The sequence below is a fragment of the Molossus molossus genome, unplaced genomic scaffold, assembly GCF_014108415.1.
Source record: "Molossus molossus isolate mMolMol1 unplaced genomic scaffold, mMolMol1.p scaffold_m16_p_8, whole genome shotgun sequence".
In the NCBI taxonomy this organism is placed as follows: Eukaryota; Metazoa; Chordata; class Mammalia; order Chiroptera; family Molossidae; genus Molossus; species Molossus molossus.
The window spans coordinates 26,510,162-26,526,393 of NW_023425402.1; the positions used below are offsets into that span (position 1 = coordinate 26,510,162).

The 16,232-nt window shown below is 37.0% G+C and overlaps 1 protein-coding gene across 8 annotated transcripts in view; it reads right to left on the reverse strand.

Moving 5' to 3' along the window:
- Window positions 1-16,232, reverse strand: part of DST (dystonin) — a 432,181-nt gene that overhangs the window by 22,987 nt on the left and 392,962 nt on the right. For all 8 annotated transcript variants that reach the window (XM_036248926.1, XM_036248924.1, XM_036248928.1 and 5 more), the window contains 10 exons: window positions 16,000-16,197; window positions 15,520-15,648; window positions 12,630-12,800; window positions 11,632-11,787; window positions 11,218-11,424; window positions 8,581-8,700; window positions 5,792-5,961; window positions 4,261-4,420; window positions 1,277-1,471; window positions 644-772 (listed from right to left, as the gene is read on the reverse strand). In XM_036248926.1, coding sequence (XP_036104819.1) covers window positions 644-772; window positions 1,277-1,471; window positions 4,261-4,420; window positions 5,792-5,961; window positions 8,581-8,700; window positions 11,218-11,424; window positions 11,632-11,787; window positions 12,630-12,800; window positions 15,520-15,648; window positions 16,000-16,197 — 1,635 coding nt within the window. The remainder of the gene's footprint in view (window positions 1-643; window positions 773-1,276; window positions 1,472-4,260; window positions 4,421-5,791; window positions 5,962-8,580; window positions 8,701-11,217; window positions 11,425-11,631; window positions 11,788-12,629; window positions 12,801-15,519; window positions 15,649-15,999; window positions 16,198-16,232) is intronic.

The following is a 16,232-nucleotide window of genomic DNA, read 5'->3' on the forward strand; positions in this document are numbered from 1 at the left end:
ATGTTCATGATCACAGGAAAGATCTTTATCTGAAACTCAATGGCCAGATTTTTACTGAATTATTTAATAATATGTCTACTTATCTAATTGCATCAATTTATAATTTATACTACAGTTACTTCTCAAAAGAATTTAAGGTGGCTCTGATTAAAAACAGAATTGGCAGAGCTTAACAGTAAAATCTGAAGACCAATTATTAAATTACTTGGTTGTCTTGAAAGTCAAAGTTATTAATTTACAATTCTAATGGTATAATTATGCCAAACTGCTTATTAAAGACATTTCATCTTTGAAATGCACATAAAAGTGTAATAAAATTGCCCAGTTTTGATCAGAAGCCAAATAACCCCCTACAAAAATCAATGAGCTTCCTAAAGATAGGAAACTGAATGACTAATTTTAGAATAACCACCTTCTTTATAAAGAGAACATGAAAAAATAGCTACACCTACTTGTGTATAGGTGCATGGGACATACCTATGCGAGCAAGGAGGACACAGGTGAATTCTCAAATGTACTAGATCTTTAATTAGTTCTCAGGAAGAAAAATATTCATGCAATTGATATTTGCAGTCACAAGTCTGTTTTCTTTACTCTGATTGACTTTCTCATTTAGTTTTACTTAGCATGTACATCAACTCACTTTGTGCTGATCAATGAGAGTCCGGAGAGCATCTTCGTCCTCTGGGAGAACGCCATGGAAACGAAGGGTTTGCTCTGCCTCGGCCAGCCACTCCAACAGGGCATGCACCACCGAGTGAAATTCCTCTGCCTATAGGTTCACACACACACGCGCACCCAGATAAGAGTTCCAAATACGTTTGTTAGTACAGTAGATTCTTCCCTCAATGAAAAAAAAAAGTTTTATATTCATAATATTGGATTAATTATATGCACTGTCCCCATTAAAATGATAAAGCTGTATAGTGCTGCATTTTACAAATGAAGGAAAGCATCTGTCATACAGGCCTATATCAATGAAGAATAACTCGCCATTTTAACAATCCTGTAGATGAATGGCAGTCTGTTATCCAGTCAAGCTGAAAAAAATCACTCAAGCAGCACATTTACGTGAAGATTAGAAAACCTCCCCCGGTAGTGATTTAAGTTCTTGGGGGAGGGGTTGGGGGAAGGACCTAGGTGGTGATGCTGGAAGAGTTTCCTTCCCCGTGACTGTCTTGGTTAAGAAAGGAGGGGCTTCAGGGTTCTTCGCGACAGCAGTTCGCACGGAGGCTTCAATACCTTCTCGCCCAGCTGTACCGTACGAGACGTTTACCTGGTGCAGAGCTGCTTCGAGGCGCGTTTGCTTGGATATGGAGAGTGCGCACACGGTCTCCCAGCGCGTGCTCAGTTCCTGCATCTGGACCTTGACCCAGGAGGAGTCGTCCCGGCTGCCTTCTATGAGCTCCCGGGCCGAGCGCTTCAGGGCCTGCACGCTGCTGGTTCTCTTCCCCAGTTCCTTTTGGAAGACCTAAGAAAACCATATTTTTTTAGAAATTAATTTTTAATGACCCAAACAGTGAAGCACAGTTTGAAATACACGTGTGTAGATGACATCATGTACAGATCTCAGACCTAGAGTCGAAGGACCCGGATTTTCCACAGAATCTTCAGCAGATAAGACAAGACACGCTACTCCTGTTAAGAACAGTTTTGTATCTTAGACACAGAGAGTGGACTGCTGGGAGGGGTTTGGAGAGCTGGGTAAAAAAGGTGAAGGAATTAAAAAGTACAAATTGGTAGTTACAAAACAGTCACAGGGATTAAAGTACAGCCTAAGGAATATAGTCAATAATATTGGGATAACTATGTATGGTGCCAGGTGGGTACTAAAAATACTAGGAGGATCATTTTGTAAAGTCTATAATATAACCACTATGCTGTACACCTGAAACTGATACAAAATCATAATGAATGTAAACTGTAATTGAAAAATAAAATCCAAAGTTCTTTTTTTAAAAAGTCTTGTATAAATCTCTTCAACCTTGTAACATCCTCCTGAATGAACAACCCTATTTTTAAAATCACACATTGGATTTAAATAATGGTGGCCACCCTTCTCCATTTCAATTCCACAAAATAATGCATCAGATTCCTTTTGTCCCTATGATTCCTTCAAATGGTGTCCCAATTCCTCTCAAATTGTTAACTGAGTCCCAAGTGTATGGTACTGCCTCTGGACCTTGACCTAGGAAGAGTCATCTCGGCTGCCTACCACATTACTTTTCATTAGTAAACATATCTAAGAAACTAACTAATAACTAACTAACTAATAATAACTAACTAATAACTAAGCAATCCTGGGGTGCTTCATGGGGACCCATACAGATAATGGTAAAAAGCCGCATGGAAAGTTGGCATGTAGTCCCTTTTCTTTATAGCATGCCTTCATCTTTTACAGCATCCTGAATACTACTATCCCATAATGTCAAATTTTAGGAGTTTAAATCTTTGTCACCTTGGAATAAAAGCTTTTTGTTTTTTTTTCTCCCATCTAATTTAGGTAAACTCTGATGTGCCAGGAATTACATTGGTTTCTTCTGGCCACAGACTTAATCCAAGAAATGAGCCCAGGGTTCTTTACTTCTGATCCAAGAGTCTGTATATGAAACTAGATCTTTCAAATAACCAACTTTATGTAGAGCATGAAATTAACTTATTTTTCTTAAAAGAAATAAAATCACAAATGAATATTACCAAGCACATTTTATCATTGTGGCTATATCCATAGCTTTCTATTTTGATACTCAGATCATTCATAAAAGAGCCCATCAAACCAATCCAAAAACAGTGTGACAAATTCTTGGCGGATTTAACTCTAATAGTGTTAAATTACCTGTACCTGCACAGACACATGCATGCACGCACACACACATGCACACACATGTATATGTGCATGCACAGAAGTACAGCATCAAAACATTCTATTTGTGATAGGACTAGTCCAATAGTTCTGAGTAGAATTTACAATGTACTCTGTATACTTAAACTTCTTGAGCCTTCCAATTGTATTACTAATGCTGAATGATTAATTCATTCTTGATGACCTTTAATATATAAAAAACCTGGCAAGTGCCTAGGGGAATAAATGTTTAGACAGTGAGCTTACAAAAATGGTATTTATGTAAAAAGTAACATTACACTATTCATTACTCATTGAATGAATGCCAGGGAATGGAAAAGTTTATATTAATCATGCACAAAACATTTGTTTTAATATAGGCAAAGCAACATTATTCTTTAAAATTTTATTTTGAGGGCCTGATCAATGTTCTTCGTTTATTTTTTTTATTTTTTAATATTCAAAATAACAAACTCTCGTTTATTGACATAATGAAATGACAGAACCAGAAAAGAACTAAATAGGTATAAATATGCAAAAGGTCCAAATAGTTAAAAAGAACAGGTAAGATCAAAATAGCATAACCAGGGAAGTATAAGGAGAACATTTTTAAATAAAATAAATTTTCTGAACTCAAAAATTATAAAGAGGAAATATAATATGAATTCAAGTGCAGTGCTATAAAATATCTATAACTTGAACTCTGAGACAACCATTCCACATCAGTACAGTAGCTCATGTTGTTTTTAAGACTCTTTAAGTTATAACACAGCACTTGATCATAATTTAGGACCTTACACTCAGTATCAGCTGGAGGTCTCAACTATGACCTTTGATTTGCACAACAGTTTTAACATACATTATCAGGAGATTGCAAGGAAACCAATTTTCTAGAAGTAATCATTAAATCCCCCACAGCATATTCTGTTGTCTCATAAGCTGCTGTAGTTAAAACTACAAGGGGCAAGGTTAAAACAGTTAAAAGAAAAGCAGCTGACCATGACCCCCACAGATCATGTCACAAATCTATCCACTTATGCAATGATCGAGTTCCAGGCCACTGAATGAATGATTTTAAATTATATTACATAATTATTTAAATGAATAAAAAAGACACTAAAACATTGTTGAAACATGTTTTAAAGCACCAGAGAATGAAATTACTTTTTCAAGTTCTAAAAGGTCCTGGATCTGGAAATTAGAAACAAAAGTATTTCATTGATACTAAAGTAATGTTCCTACACCATTTTTAAAGTTGGCTTCCTGATTCCACTCAAATGTGCATTTCAATATTAAAGACTGTTATGTAGCCTGATATATAATCTCCAAGACGATCAAAGGCTAAGTTAAGTGGTCACAGTTTCTTCTATACCCAGAATAATCAAATCAAATGAATAAAATGACCCAGATAACAATACCTTGTGATTATCTATCAGATTCATCACTAAATCAATGTCTCCATGGACAGGCTGGTCTTCTGCCAGCTGGGGTTCCACTCTATATAACCAGTCAATGAGGGCCTGCAGGGCATCTGTGAATTGTCCGGAAAATAACAGAGCTTCCTCCAATTTGTTTTGTCTGGGGAAAAGTTAAAAAAAAAAAAAAAATCTGTCTAAACAACTAAAAAGCAAGCCTGTTTGTACATCCTCACAGCTAAAATTCATTGATGAAGTCTGAGCAGTACTCAAGAGAGAAAAACGGTATACTGGTATTCACTGCTGTTTCTTTGCTTTCCTTAGGAAATAACGCTTTTCTCAAATCTTATTTTATTCCTTAAATACATAGCATCTTGTCCCAGGAAAATTCCCTCATCATCACCTTTGGAAATCACAGACCCTTTAGTTTCTTCATGAAAATATGACTTTTTAACAACAACAACAACAAAAATATATATATCTATATATATATTTTTAAATTTGTTTTAAATTATCATACAGTAAAATTGAGGTTTTTGAGTACACAGGTCCATGAATTTTAACACATGTATAGATAGACTCATGTAATTATCATCATAGTCAGGATACAGAGCAGTGCCATCATCCCCCTAATCTCCCTCGTGATGTCTCCGTATAGTCTCAGCCCGCCCCATCTCTAACCGCCGGCATTTACAGATCTGTCTGCCATTACTGAGCTTTTGTCTTTTCAAGAATGTCATATAAAAGAAATCATTTATCTGACTATATGACATTGTAAAAGGCATGACCTTTTGAGATTGGAGAGGATTTTAACAATTTTTAAAAAACACAAAAAAAACTTACTGTGACGTTCCCTAGAGTGTAATAGAACATTCTATTTACTCTTGATAAAAGTTATTTGACTAAGGATCAAGGAAAACTCTGTAGAAATGGACAAGGAACCATTTCTAAGATTTTTTAACTCTTTCAGTACAATCATACTTTCTTAAATACTTAACCTTTTGAAAGAAGTGTTGGGCCTTTACAGCTGAAGTGTAATGAGAAAGAGGGAGATCAGAGATGGGTGGACGCAAGCCGGAGGGGAACGCAAGGTCAGAGCAGTAGGCCTTGCACAATAAGAGTCTATACTTTAGTTCACACCGATATTAAGTCCCTGAAGGGTACAAAGCAGAGGAACGACAAATGTCCGTTTACAGACCGCGCTAGTAGCTATGCAGAAATTGGATTAAGGAGGACAATAGCAGAGCTGGGGAGACCAGTCGGAAGGCAGTTGCTGTAGGCAGGTGTGAGATGACACAAGCTTGGAGGACATTCTCACCTTGGAGTGAATTGAGTAGTCAGAAATAAATCATAATGGGCAGCAAAGCCTTCTCAGTGCAGGTACTGTGTTGGGGAGGGGGGCGGGGGGACTAAGGACCAGCAGTTCCCTGAAAAGGACACACTCATGGTTTCTAAAATGTCCCTGCAGAGCACGGTTCCTGTGTATCTGAAAGAGGGCCACAAGGTAACCAAACTGCCTTGACGAACATTTTACCTTTCCACAGACTTTCCACAAATAGTGTCCCACTTGTCTCTGAGCTCACTCAGCATGTCATCCAGCTTCAGGTTGTCATCAGCCAGGGAGGTTTTCTCCTTCAGAGAACGTCCAGTTCTGTTGGTGGTGTCGTACACGGAATGCTTGGCTCCAAGCGATTTCTGAAACTCCTGGATATTAAACCAGAAAATGACATGTGTTTTAAGCTTGGGACAAATAAACAAAGAGGTAAGAGACATTCAAAGAGACATCTCTAATAAATGGGGTCTAATCACTGGAGGACGTCAGCAAATAATCAAGTCAAATAGTTCAGTCCTGTACTCTACACAGGAACATATCAGTCTAGAAAATAATCTTTAAATTATCAAATCGAAAGATTTCTTTTTCTCAGAAGCCAGGCGTCTCCTAGGGCACCTATTATCATCAAGAAAACCATTTCAAAATAAGACAAATCCCGAACCTTTTGTAGCTATAAACCACAAACAGTATGCTAACATGGAATTGCTAATAGACTGTTGAAAATTGCATGGTTTTGGGAGGAAAGTGTAGTTAACGTTCTATGAGTAACTACAGGTTTAGTAAGGACACGGAGTGACTCAATAATGTATACATTTAGTAGGGGTTTTTTTGGTCAAACATTTATTGGCACACATTTTCGATATTCACAATAACGTTACCTGTAATTTTATCTGTGCAGTCAGATGAGGGACAAATGAGAACCACATCTATAGATTCCTATGTGTGGATCGACTGGTCAGTCTATTCACACCACTTGGGAGGCTTGCACCCCTATAAGAACCTATTGAAGTCTCAAAAGATACTATGACGTCTATGCTTTGCTACTTTTTACACTGTTAATCTTCATGTTTATGTGAATATGTGTGGGAGGGATGAATGCTGTTCTCTCTACACAACTCAATTATAAGCCTTTCTGGATGGAGCTCGGATACTGTCTTTGTAGGTTATACTGTATGTGTGTTTATAAGCATGTAACAGAAAGAAAGAGACAACTGCTATTGAATATATAATCCCAAGGATGAGAAGAAAGCAAGGCCAACTGAATAGGCCGCTTACAAGCTCATAGAATATCATGGGAACACTTAATACCACAATTCTTAATCCTGCAAGCACATTAGAATCACAGAGAGTAAAATGCTATGCAAATATAGGATTTTCCAACATAATCTCAGTTACAATTACCTAATAAGTTTTTATTGCCTTTAAAAGTGAGATACTTTAAGTGTCTTATAATGACTGGGATATTGATTGTGCCTTGTAAAACGAAGCAACCACATCTGAGAATTTTTTTTAGCAATGAACACCATTACAATATCACACTATTTCTGCAGTTTGTTTTCTGTACATATTATTTTTTCATATTATTCTAAACAGAATGCTAGCATTAAAATCATGATATTGCCAGATTTTCTTCACATAGCAGATACATAATAAATGTTATAGTTGAATACAGGGTAGGTTAAAACTTTTTTAAAACAAAATGTACCCAAATAAATATACAGAAAAGACTTTTAAAAGACTTCTTTGAAAACTGGCTTAAGGTACCTTGAATCTTTATTTGAGAGAAATGATGATTATGGCAATAGGTCACACTAGGGAAAATTGAGAATCTCCTTTGCATATTCTTATTTCTAGGATTTTCTCATTTAAATATCCAATATACTTTCATAAGACTACGTGACACGACATCCATGATCAAGTTAAAATAAGCCATTCTCTATGGAAAAGGAGGCTCTCGTTTTTCCATCAGAGGGGAAGGAAGGAAGGTACTGCTCAGTCATTGTGTAGCCAGTATTAGATGCGGCAGCTCAGGGACACAAAGTACCAGCAGAACACGCCACTCACCAGCCCTCACAGAGTCAAAAACAGATGCTCAATGTTTCCTTCCATTGTCCGAGGATGACGACCCTCAGAGGTTAGAGGCACCAATGGAAGCAACCAACTTACGTGAAGATGATGGCTAGAATTTTCTGACAATGACCTTACATTGTTCCGATTTTCTCCATCCTTTTATAATGATCATGTTTCAAGCAATGACTGACACGTAGATGCTCAGAACTGTAAATCTGTTTGCAGGAACACTCTCCTTTTACCCACACCCTCACCCTGAGTGCTGATGATGAAACAGAATGGCAGAAGGACCCAAATTCAATAGATGTGAGGAGGGTGAAGAAATTCTCTTTGAATGCCATGTAGCAGGAACAGAAAAGGTAGAAAACATAAAATGCAATGCTTCTACATCTTCTTATCTACACAAGGAAGCCAGTGGCACTGTGTCTTTGAGGGTAAGGATGGAGTTTCATGTGCCCACACATACACAAGATAATGCCAATTTAGGCAGAAGAAACCAATTTTCCCCAATGCAACTCCCCAAAATAAATTCACATTACTTTTCACTATAAAATTATCTTCTACATGGGCCTCTGAAAGAAAATACAAGATGAAACCATTGTGATAACATTGAAATGCCAATGTTTGAACCCTTACAAATCCATTCTATGTTTTAGATTGTAAGAAGACTTCCAGCTTTAATTTTGTCTTTTTTTCTTTTATCAATTAATCCTGAATCATAATGGAATGGTCCCTAGAGAGGAGAGAGACTACTGCCACTTGACCAGTGGGAAGGGCAGTTGGTTTTCAATTTCATGTAGTTCACACTGAAGAACCTTTCTTTGCTCTAGTGATGAATAAAATGCACAAGCAAGTAAGAACTGAAAAGTGATCGTGAAATATATAAAGACACAATTTGCTTTTCTTAATTGTAGACCCACCTTGTGCTGGGTGAGTTGTGTTTTTATTTTGTCCGGATCGTTGGCGATTTCCAGTTCAGAATCCAAAGACCTTTCTGACTCCTCCAGCCACTCCATCAGCTTGCTCCACGCTTCGTGGAACTGTGAAGAAATTCACATTTTGTCCAGAGAACTTTCTGGTACACTCACTGTATTTAAAATCTAGTATTTATTTAAAATAGAAATTAACGTTCATGAAAACGATTAATTCAACAATTCCCCCGAAGAAGGAAAGAGGAGTAGTTTCACCAGCAGATTACAAACTGCCTTGTCAACACTTGGCGTCTGTGGCCCTGCCTCACGGTCACTTTGCTATCATTCGTTCATTCACACGAAGGTCAACAAAAATTAGGAAAGTTAGAAAGCACCAGGGGGAACTTCCCTCCCTTCCCTTTGCTTAATAATTAACATCAACTCTCAGAGAATTTTATTTGCTTCCTGCTGTCTCTTGACGGATCTGGGTTTATTCTAAGGTGTTTAATTCTTAGGCTAAGAAAAGGAACAAAACGGGAGAGAGAGGATAAAGTTCGTAAACTGGCTTTAAAAAGTAACAGGCACAAAAAGAGGTCATTTCATTCCTATGTATTGCAGTGATAGCTGAACATCTTTACTGTTGCTATCAAAATCCTCAGATCCATGCCCATGCTTCACATAATTGGTTTAATATGTAAGAGCACCCACAGTGCTTGAGTACTAACAAAATATAATTCTCTTTGTCATCTATGACCTTGAAATAGTCTGGTGCTACATATATTTCATTTCACCCACAGTCTGTTTTCTGTTTATCACTGAGAACGAGTGGGTACTATTTTTGGAGATGAAGTTGTGAAAACGGTTATAAATTATGTCTCATAATAAACTTAAGTGAACAGAGACATAGCAAAGACTTAAGTAATCAAAATAAAATGTGTTTTATATCAAAGCACATTAATAATGAAATAACAAAAAGACACTTCTTACAAAAACAGCACAATCACAGAGCTGCAGGGGCCCCTAGAGATCATCTCATCACAAACCTGCTCTCCCTACACACCCCTCCCATGACTCCAATCAATTTAAACACGAAAACACAGAGCCAGAAAGAGGCACATGCACTGTCAAAGTCAGAGAACAATGGTCAACATCTGAGCCCCACACAGATCTCAGAATAAAAACAAATAAAGATACAGCTAGTCACGGTGTTAGGTAATCTTAACTACAAATAACACTGGCTGTAGCAGTTAGATGGTACGTTGAATGGCATAAACACACAGGTCCTAAGGCTGGTCCTACTTTCAAAACTATTTTAAAGTCATACCAATAGAAGAGATGTTATGCTTTTGCACTGAGACCAAGAGAAAACTCTCAGACAGTTAATTAAGCAAGCTGGGAAAATAAAATTGATTAAATGGAGGAGGGAGGAAGAGAATGGGATACCGGCTTCTGGCATCCAAGAGATTTTTATAGCGAGGTGTTCATAACTCAGAAATACCTAAACTACAGATGACACTGTTACATATATGGAGAGAAAAATGTCAGGCTCGGCATTAATACTGTCTTACAAAATCATTAGAGACCAGTTTCATTCCAGGGACTCACTTAAAACACTGCATATATCATACCTCCCACTCAAAAAAGGATCTATGGTATGTAATCCTATAACGGTGTAATTTGTCATTTCTAAAGCCTTTCAAAACGTATGCCGATAGCTTTCAACACTGAAACACTAGACCCCCATGACATCCTCCGTATCACCCAACTGAGCCTAGCTCCCCCACACAATGAAGTCCAGCACCGATGATGGACAAATGCAACTGAACAGGACAAGGACAGTCAAAAATTCAGCCTCAATATCACACGTTCTGGTTTCTAGTAAAAATCAAAGCTATATGCCAAGCAAGGTGGGCGCATTTTTTTCTCTTCTGTGGAGAACAAAGACACGTAGTTTTATTCTCTGTGTTTAGTCTAGAATAGGATTTAGTGACAGGTGAAGGAAGGAAGCAAGGTCCTTGTGAGTGTCTCTAGATTAAAAAACAAAACAAAACAACACAAAACGGCCACCCCAGAACAGTCAAGCAATTTATAAGTGGGATGGAGCTGTATCAAAATATTAGAAAAGAAATAAAGGCTCCGCCAACAAGTGCACAGACTCAGAGAGCTGAGGAGTACCGACACACTGAGACACAGCGTACCCCCTCGGAAAGCTGTCTACAAGGCACTATGTCTGTGTCTCAGCTCCGACAGTTTGAAGAGAGTTTGGTTTAGGAACTAATGGTAGCAAGGTAATAAAGTACGATGTCTCACTCTGAATATGAGAGGTTGAAAGGACAAAGAAAACAAACGAATCCAATAACCAAAATTTTGAGCCTCTTTTGGGGCTTTAAGACAATGATCTGTCTATGAAGTCAAGCGATAATCAGTCTTTCCAAGGTTAGTCCCCAGGGTCTGAAGTTGCTGCTGGGTCAAAAAGTGATGTCATCATCCCAGCCAAGGCCACAGCCCTTCCAGGAAATACACACTTGGGCTTCGTGCCAGGACCGTTACACCTAACAGAGCCTGTGATAAAACTACGTTAATAACATATTTCAACAGCTAGAACTGATTTATTGCCAAGTTCAGAGGATTTTGATAAAGGTTTACCTGCTTGGCCCTCTTCCTTGCATCATCCAAGGATCTTCCTCTTTCTACTAACCGCTGAACCACCTTTTCCCAGCGACTCTGTACACTGATAAGCAGATTCTTAATCAGGACAACGTCTTGTTTCTGGCTAAAATATTTCAGGTGGGTTCCAGTTTTATCCAGCTCTATGATCTGCTCACGGTGAGAATTTACTTCATTGGCAAAGACCTTTCCCAAAAAGAAAAAGAAAGGGTAAAATTAGAAACAAATGAGAAACTGATCTATCTGGAAAATGCTTCTGGTGTCATAAGCTGAAACTATTTCAAAGGACCAAAGAAAGTTTTCAAACTGTCAAATTCATGCTTTTGACATTAAAACAGCCTGCTGTCTAAAAAGCCTGAAATGAGAGTGCTGTCCATGAGAGTTATGGCATACCTTGTGTTCATCGATTTGAAACAAGACTGTGTCCAAGATAAGACTTGGCCGAGAAGCTACGTTTAGGGTCTGTTCAGCCTGGGTAAGCCAGTTGATGAAGTCTTGGAGAGAATTGTGAAATTCCATTGCCAGGTTGAGGGCTTCTTCCAGTTTAGTCTGCGAAGAAAGATTATTTAGCATTTGACGATATTTAAGAGTTGTTGTTTTTTTTTTCTCACAGTTACACCAATCTCTGGCAGATATCCTTTCCATCTATACTTTATTTACGCATAAGCTACATTACCTGAACAGTTTATTAATGTAATGGGCTTTCACAAAGGCACTGGCAAACCAAGCCCCTTGAAGTACAGTAGGAAGCATCTCACTGCAGCTAAAACATTTTAATATGCATTTAGTTGTGGTTTGGGGTCAGTTAACCATAGAACCCAATTACTAAACAGAATCTCTACAAAGAAAACTTGACCCTCATATGATTAATTTTTGGAATTGCAATACTATAAAATATACATATGCTGTGTCAGTGAGGACATACAATCTAGTATTCCTATCCTACCATTTTTCTTATAGCATTAAACAGTCATATTTTTAATCCTGTCTCATGGATTTTTGCCATGGAAGTGCTTGCTATCTGTAGACAATTATTTCATTTTCTTGATCTCCTTCTGTCTCTTCCCCCACAAACACTCTTTTGCGTAATAAGTGTGATTAGAATAGAATTATTTAACAAGCCAGAATTCCAGAGTTTCACAAATTTAAAAATATACCTAGTAATAGTGATCTATGATATACCATTATCTATGTTTGAATAGATTCCTTTAACTCTGTTCTTCTATGTTAAGACAAAATACTATTTTCAACTGACCCTATGAAACCTCCTAATGTACACAAAGAAAATTCAAACATAGAGCATTAAAAGTTCTACCAATCATGCTACTCAGAGATAAGGTAAAACCCATGAAATAAAACAACTAAAACATTATATTCATCAAGGCACATACTTTCCTTTCACTGAGTTTGGTTTCCACCGATTCCCATTTTTCTTTCAAGTTATTTATGTCTTGGTCAATATTTGTCTCTGCAGATTTGGGGCATCTTGCAAGCAGCTGTTGGCCTTTCTGCATCAGACTCTTATATGTTTCTTCTTTAACATCAAAGGCAGCACAGATTTCCTAAATTGAGATATCCAACCCCCACGTTATATCATTTTTTAAGAGAATCAAATCTAAGAGTTCTTATTCCAGGTCATCAATCCCAAGCCACTTATCAACTGTTCGTCTCTATCCAGGATACAAACTAACTTTGACACATTCAAACTTTTCACTATACTGAAACAACACCTAAGCCTACAGCCATACCCTGCCTACAAAGAAACCTCAGAAATGCTGCCATCATCACCAAGCCAATCTGGTATGCGAAGATTTTTGAAGCTATATTTTTCATGTTACCAAGAAAGGCTTCACTGTACGGTAACCAATAAGCTCTGTGGCCTTTGGCAAGTAAGTTAACCTTACCGAACCTCGATTTCTTTCTCTGTAAAGCAGGTTCTAAGTCTCTCCTCGGACTATGTAATACAATAACTGTAATATTTTTGGTATGATTTAATTCTGGGCTCAGAAGACATCCAGCGGATAGAAAGTAAAGATCCAATCTAGTTAGACATTGAAGTTGATTATTAAGACTTTGGAATCACAAAAGCCAAACTTGTAGTACTATGAGAAAATTATTCTCATTTATAACATTTTTAAAGCTTTCAACTAGAATGCAATGTGTAATTTCTATAGAGAATATTTTCAAAGTACTGTTTAAACAAATTCAGAATTTAAAATTAAGGAAACAACTATATTCATGTAAAAAAAAAAATAAGACTAGTTCTAGTTACATTGATTCCTTTATAATGTGGGTCAAATCATAGCTTCCACTGAAAAATTATATATTCCATGTCTAACATTTTCAACTTTATAATTTTTTAAACTGAAATATAATTCAAAGACTTCACCTATTAAAGTGTAGAATTCAGTGTTTTATTAGCATATTCACAAGGATGTTCAACTATTACTAATAACTCCAGAACATATTCATTGCCTCAAAACTTTATAATTTCTTAGGCCTTAAAAAACCCCTTTCTAATCATATTTATATCATCACCATTTGAAAACTTTTACTTCGAAAGCAAGACTTTTAAATATAGCTAAATCTCAGGAAACCATAATATTCTAGGTTTTCTGGTTTCCCTCAATTCTAACACAACCAAATCAAAAAGAGTATTACTAAAAATATATTATAAATATCAATAACTCTTTAGAATTCCTTAACTCTTGGAATCTATATCATCTGGTAAATTATGTCAGGTTATGACAAATTTATTTTAAATTCCCTACTCAAACCACATAAGCTAATACCCAATATTTTTCTAAAAGTAAAATATCTTAAAGATAAGCTGTTTGCTTCCAATTTTTTACCTATATTCTTCTAAATTATCATTGAAAAAATAATTGTTATTGGAGATTAATCCCAGTGTGTTTATTCAAGAATTCATTACACTTATATACTTAACAAACACTATAATAGCTACATAGGTACTTCCAGGAAAGTAAAGAAGTATCTGAAAGTCAATCAAGTTTTATGGAAAACATAAACACTCCCAAGTTATTATTTAATCGATTACTTTCAATGGTCACTTGTGGCACCAAAAAACATCTAGAACAACAGTAACAACAACAAAACCATAGACACAATAATTTTCTAAAATAATGAATATGCATGAAAGGTTTCTAGAAAATTCCATACTGGATTAATAAGATTTATTTTAACTGCTCATGGCAATTGTGAAGTGAATAAGCTGTTAACTCTGTTGTATTTCTTCACAATGCCTACAAGATGGTCACTTCCTCTCCAAATCACCTAATTCAAAATTATTCCCAAATAAGCAATTTTAATAAGCTCTTATAACAACCTTAGACATCTGCTAAAGAACACAGACTTTAATGTGCAGTGGCCCATTTCTTTTGTCAAATCCCTAAGTACTTCTACTTTCATTTCATAAGATACTAATTATCAGCATTTGAATATTAAAATAAATTCCTGATGCAAATTCACAAGTGTAAGAATTAGAGGATTAGTTTTCAAAATCTGAAACAGACTATTTTCTCTTAGAACTTCTAGAGCTGAATTATAGTGGAAAATGAATAACAAATGTCAATAAATCAAAGACAGTCTAAATTTAATGTGTCGGTCCATATCTCTATGAAAGAAAGCCAGAGTCGCGAGTTTAACTATTTTTTCCTCCTTAGCCTTCAGCGTTGACAGTGCCACAGAATCTGGGTGGGAACAGCCCACAGGCAGAACGCTCCAGATTGGACAACCAAACAGGCGCCTCCTCTTGTCCATATCTGGTCTAGTGCGAAGCTGAAGGCACAGCCCCATCACCATTAAAACAAATAAGTAACTTTGTTTTAATAGAACAAAAACATATTTTCCAGCCTTCTATGAAACAAGGTGGATATACCATGATCACAGCAATAAATGTTAAGTCAATTCTAATTTCTTTAGGGACTTTTCACTCAATGAACAACAGTTTTTAATTTACACAATGTTTATCTATCCATACGAGTTTATCACTTCTAGGGAGAAAGGTATACTTCTGAAAAATGTCCAGACTTCTGAAACCTCTTTTCATGTACTGACACACTAACCTTTGAAATAAAGAACAGGTCCTGACTTGAAAATCTGAATCAATAAATGGTGTTTCTAGCACTGATACATAGAGATTTCTGCTGTAAAACTGTATATCCTTTAAGCCTTCTGCCACGATATATTTATCGCCAGGGCCCATACAGAATGGTCAGTTTCTTAATCTCAGGCTAGAGCTGTAGGAAATAATAGACTTACCATGTGGGCAGTAAGCTGCTCCCTGGCTGTTTCTGGTAAACCTCCTAGGGGTTTAGATGCTAACAGATGGCGCTCCGTGTCGGTCAGCCACTGCTGCAAATCCTCAATTTCGCCATGGAACCCTTTGGCCTAGAGTGACAGAAACGTTAAGACTGGGCCATAAACACTGTCACTTTCAAGCAGAAAACAAGGTTTAAACAATCCAGTAGGCTAAGCCTCTCTCTGCATTCTAAGAACGGCCAGGGGCCACAAGATAGGTTTGCCTTGCCTTTCCTCTTCAGGAGGGCGCTGGTGGATAAGACTATTACACTAAGAACTAGAGAGCTGAGTTCTCATCAGCTCTGTTCTTTAACCCACTTATTTTTACTCTTCTCCTTGAGGTAGGAAAGTTAAGCAGAGGTCTGCAAACCAATGAACTAAGCCCATGCTATTCTGGTCCTGAAGGCTATAGAAAGTTCCAGAACGCATTCTCTCATTCACCTGGCGCAAGGCACCATCCAGCTGCTGCTTCCTTTGTTCTGTTTTTTCCAGAACATTTTGCCAGCGTTGATTTAAGACCTCTAGTTTGTTCTGAAGGCTGCTCGCTTCTTCTCCTGCGCTTGATTCAATTAGATCATTTCCTGCTTTATTAACAGCTTCCACTGTGGACTGATGAGCTAATACATCATTTTGGAGCACCTGAAAATATTAAGATAACACCATGGTTGTTAGTT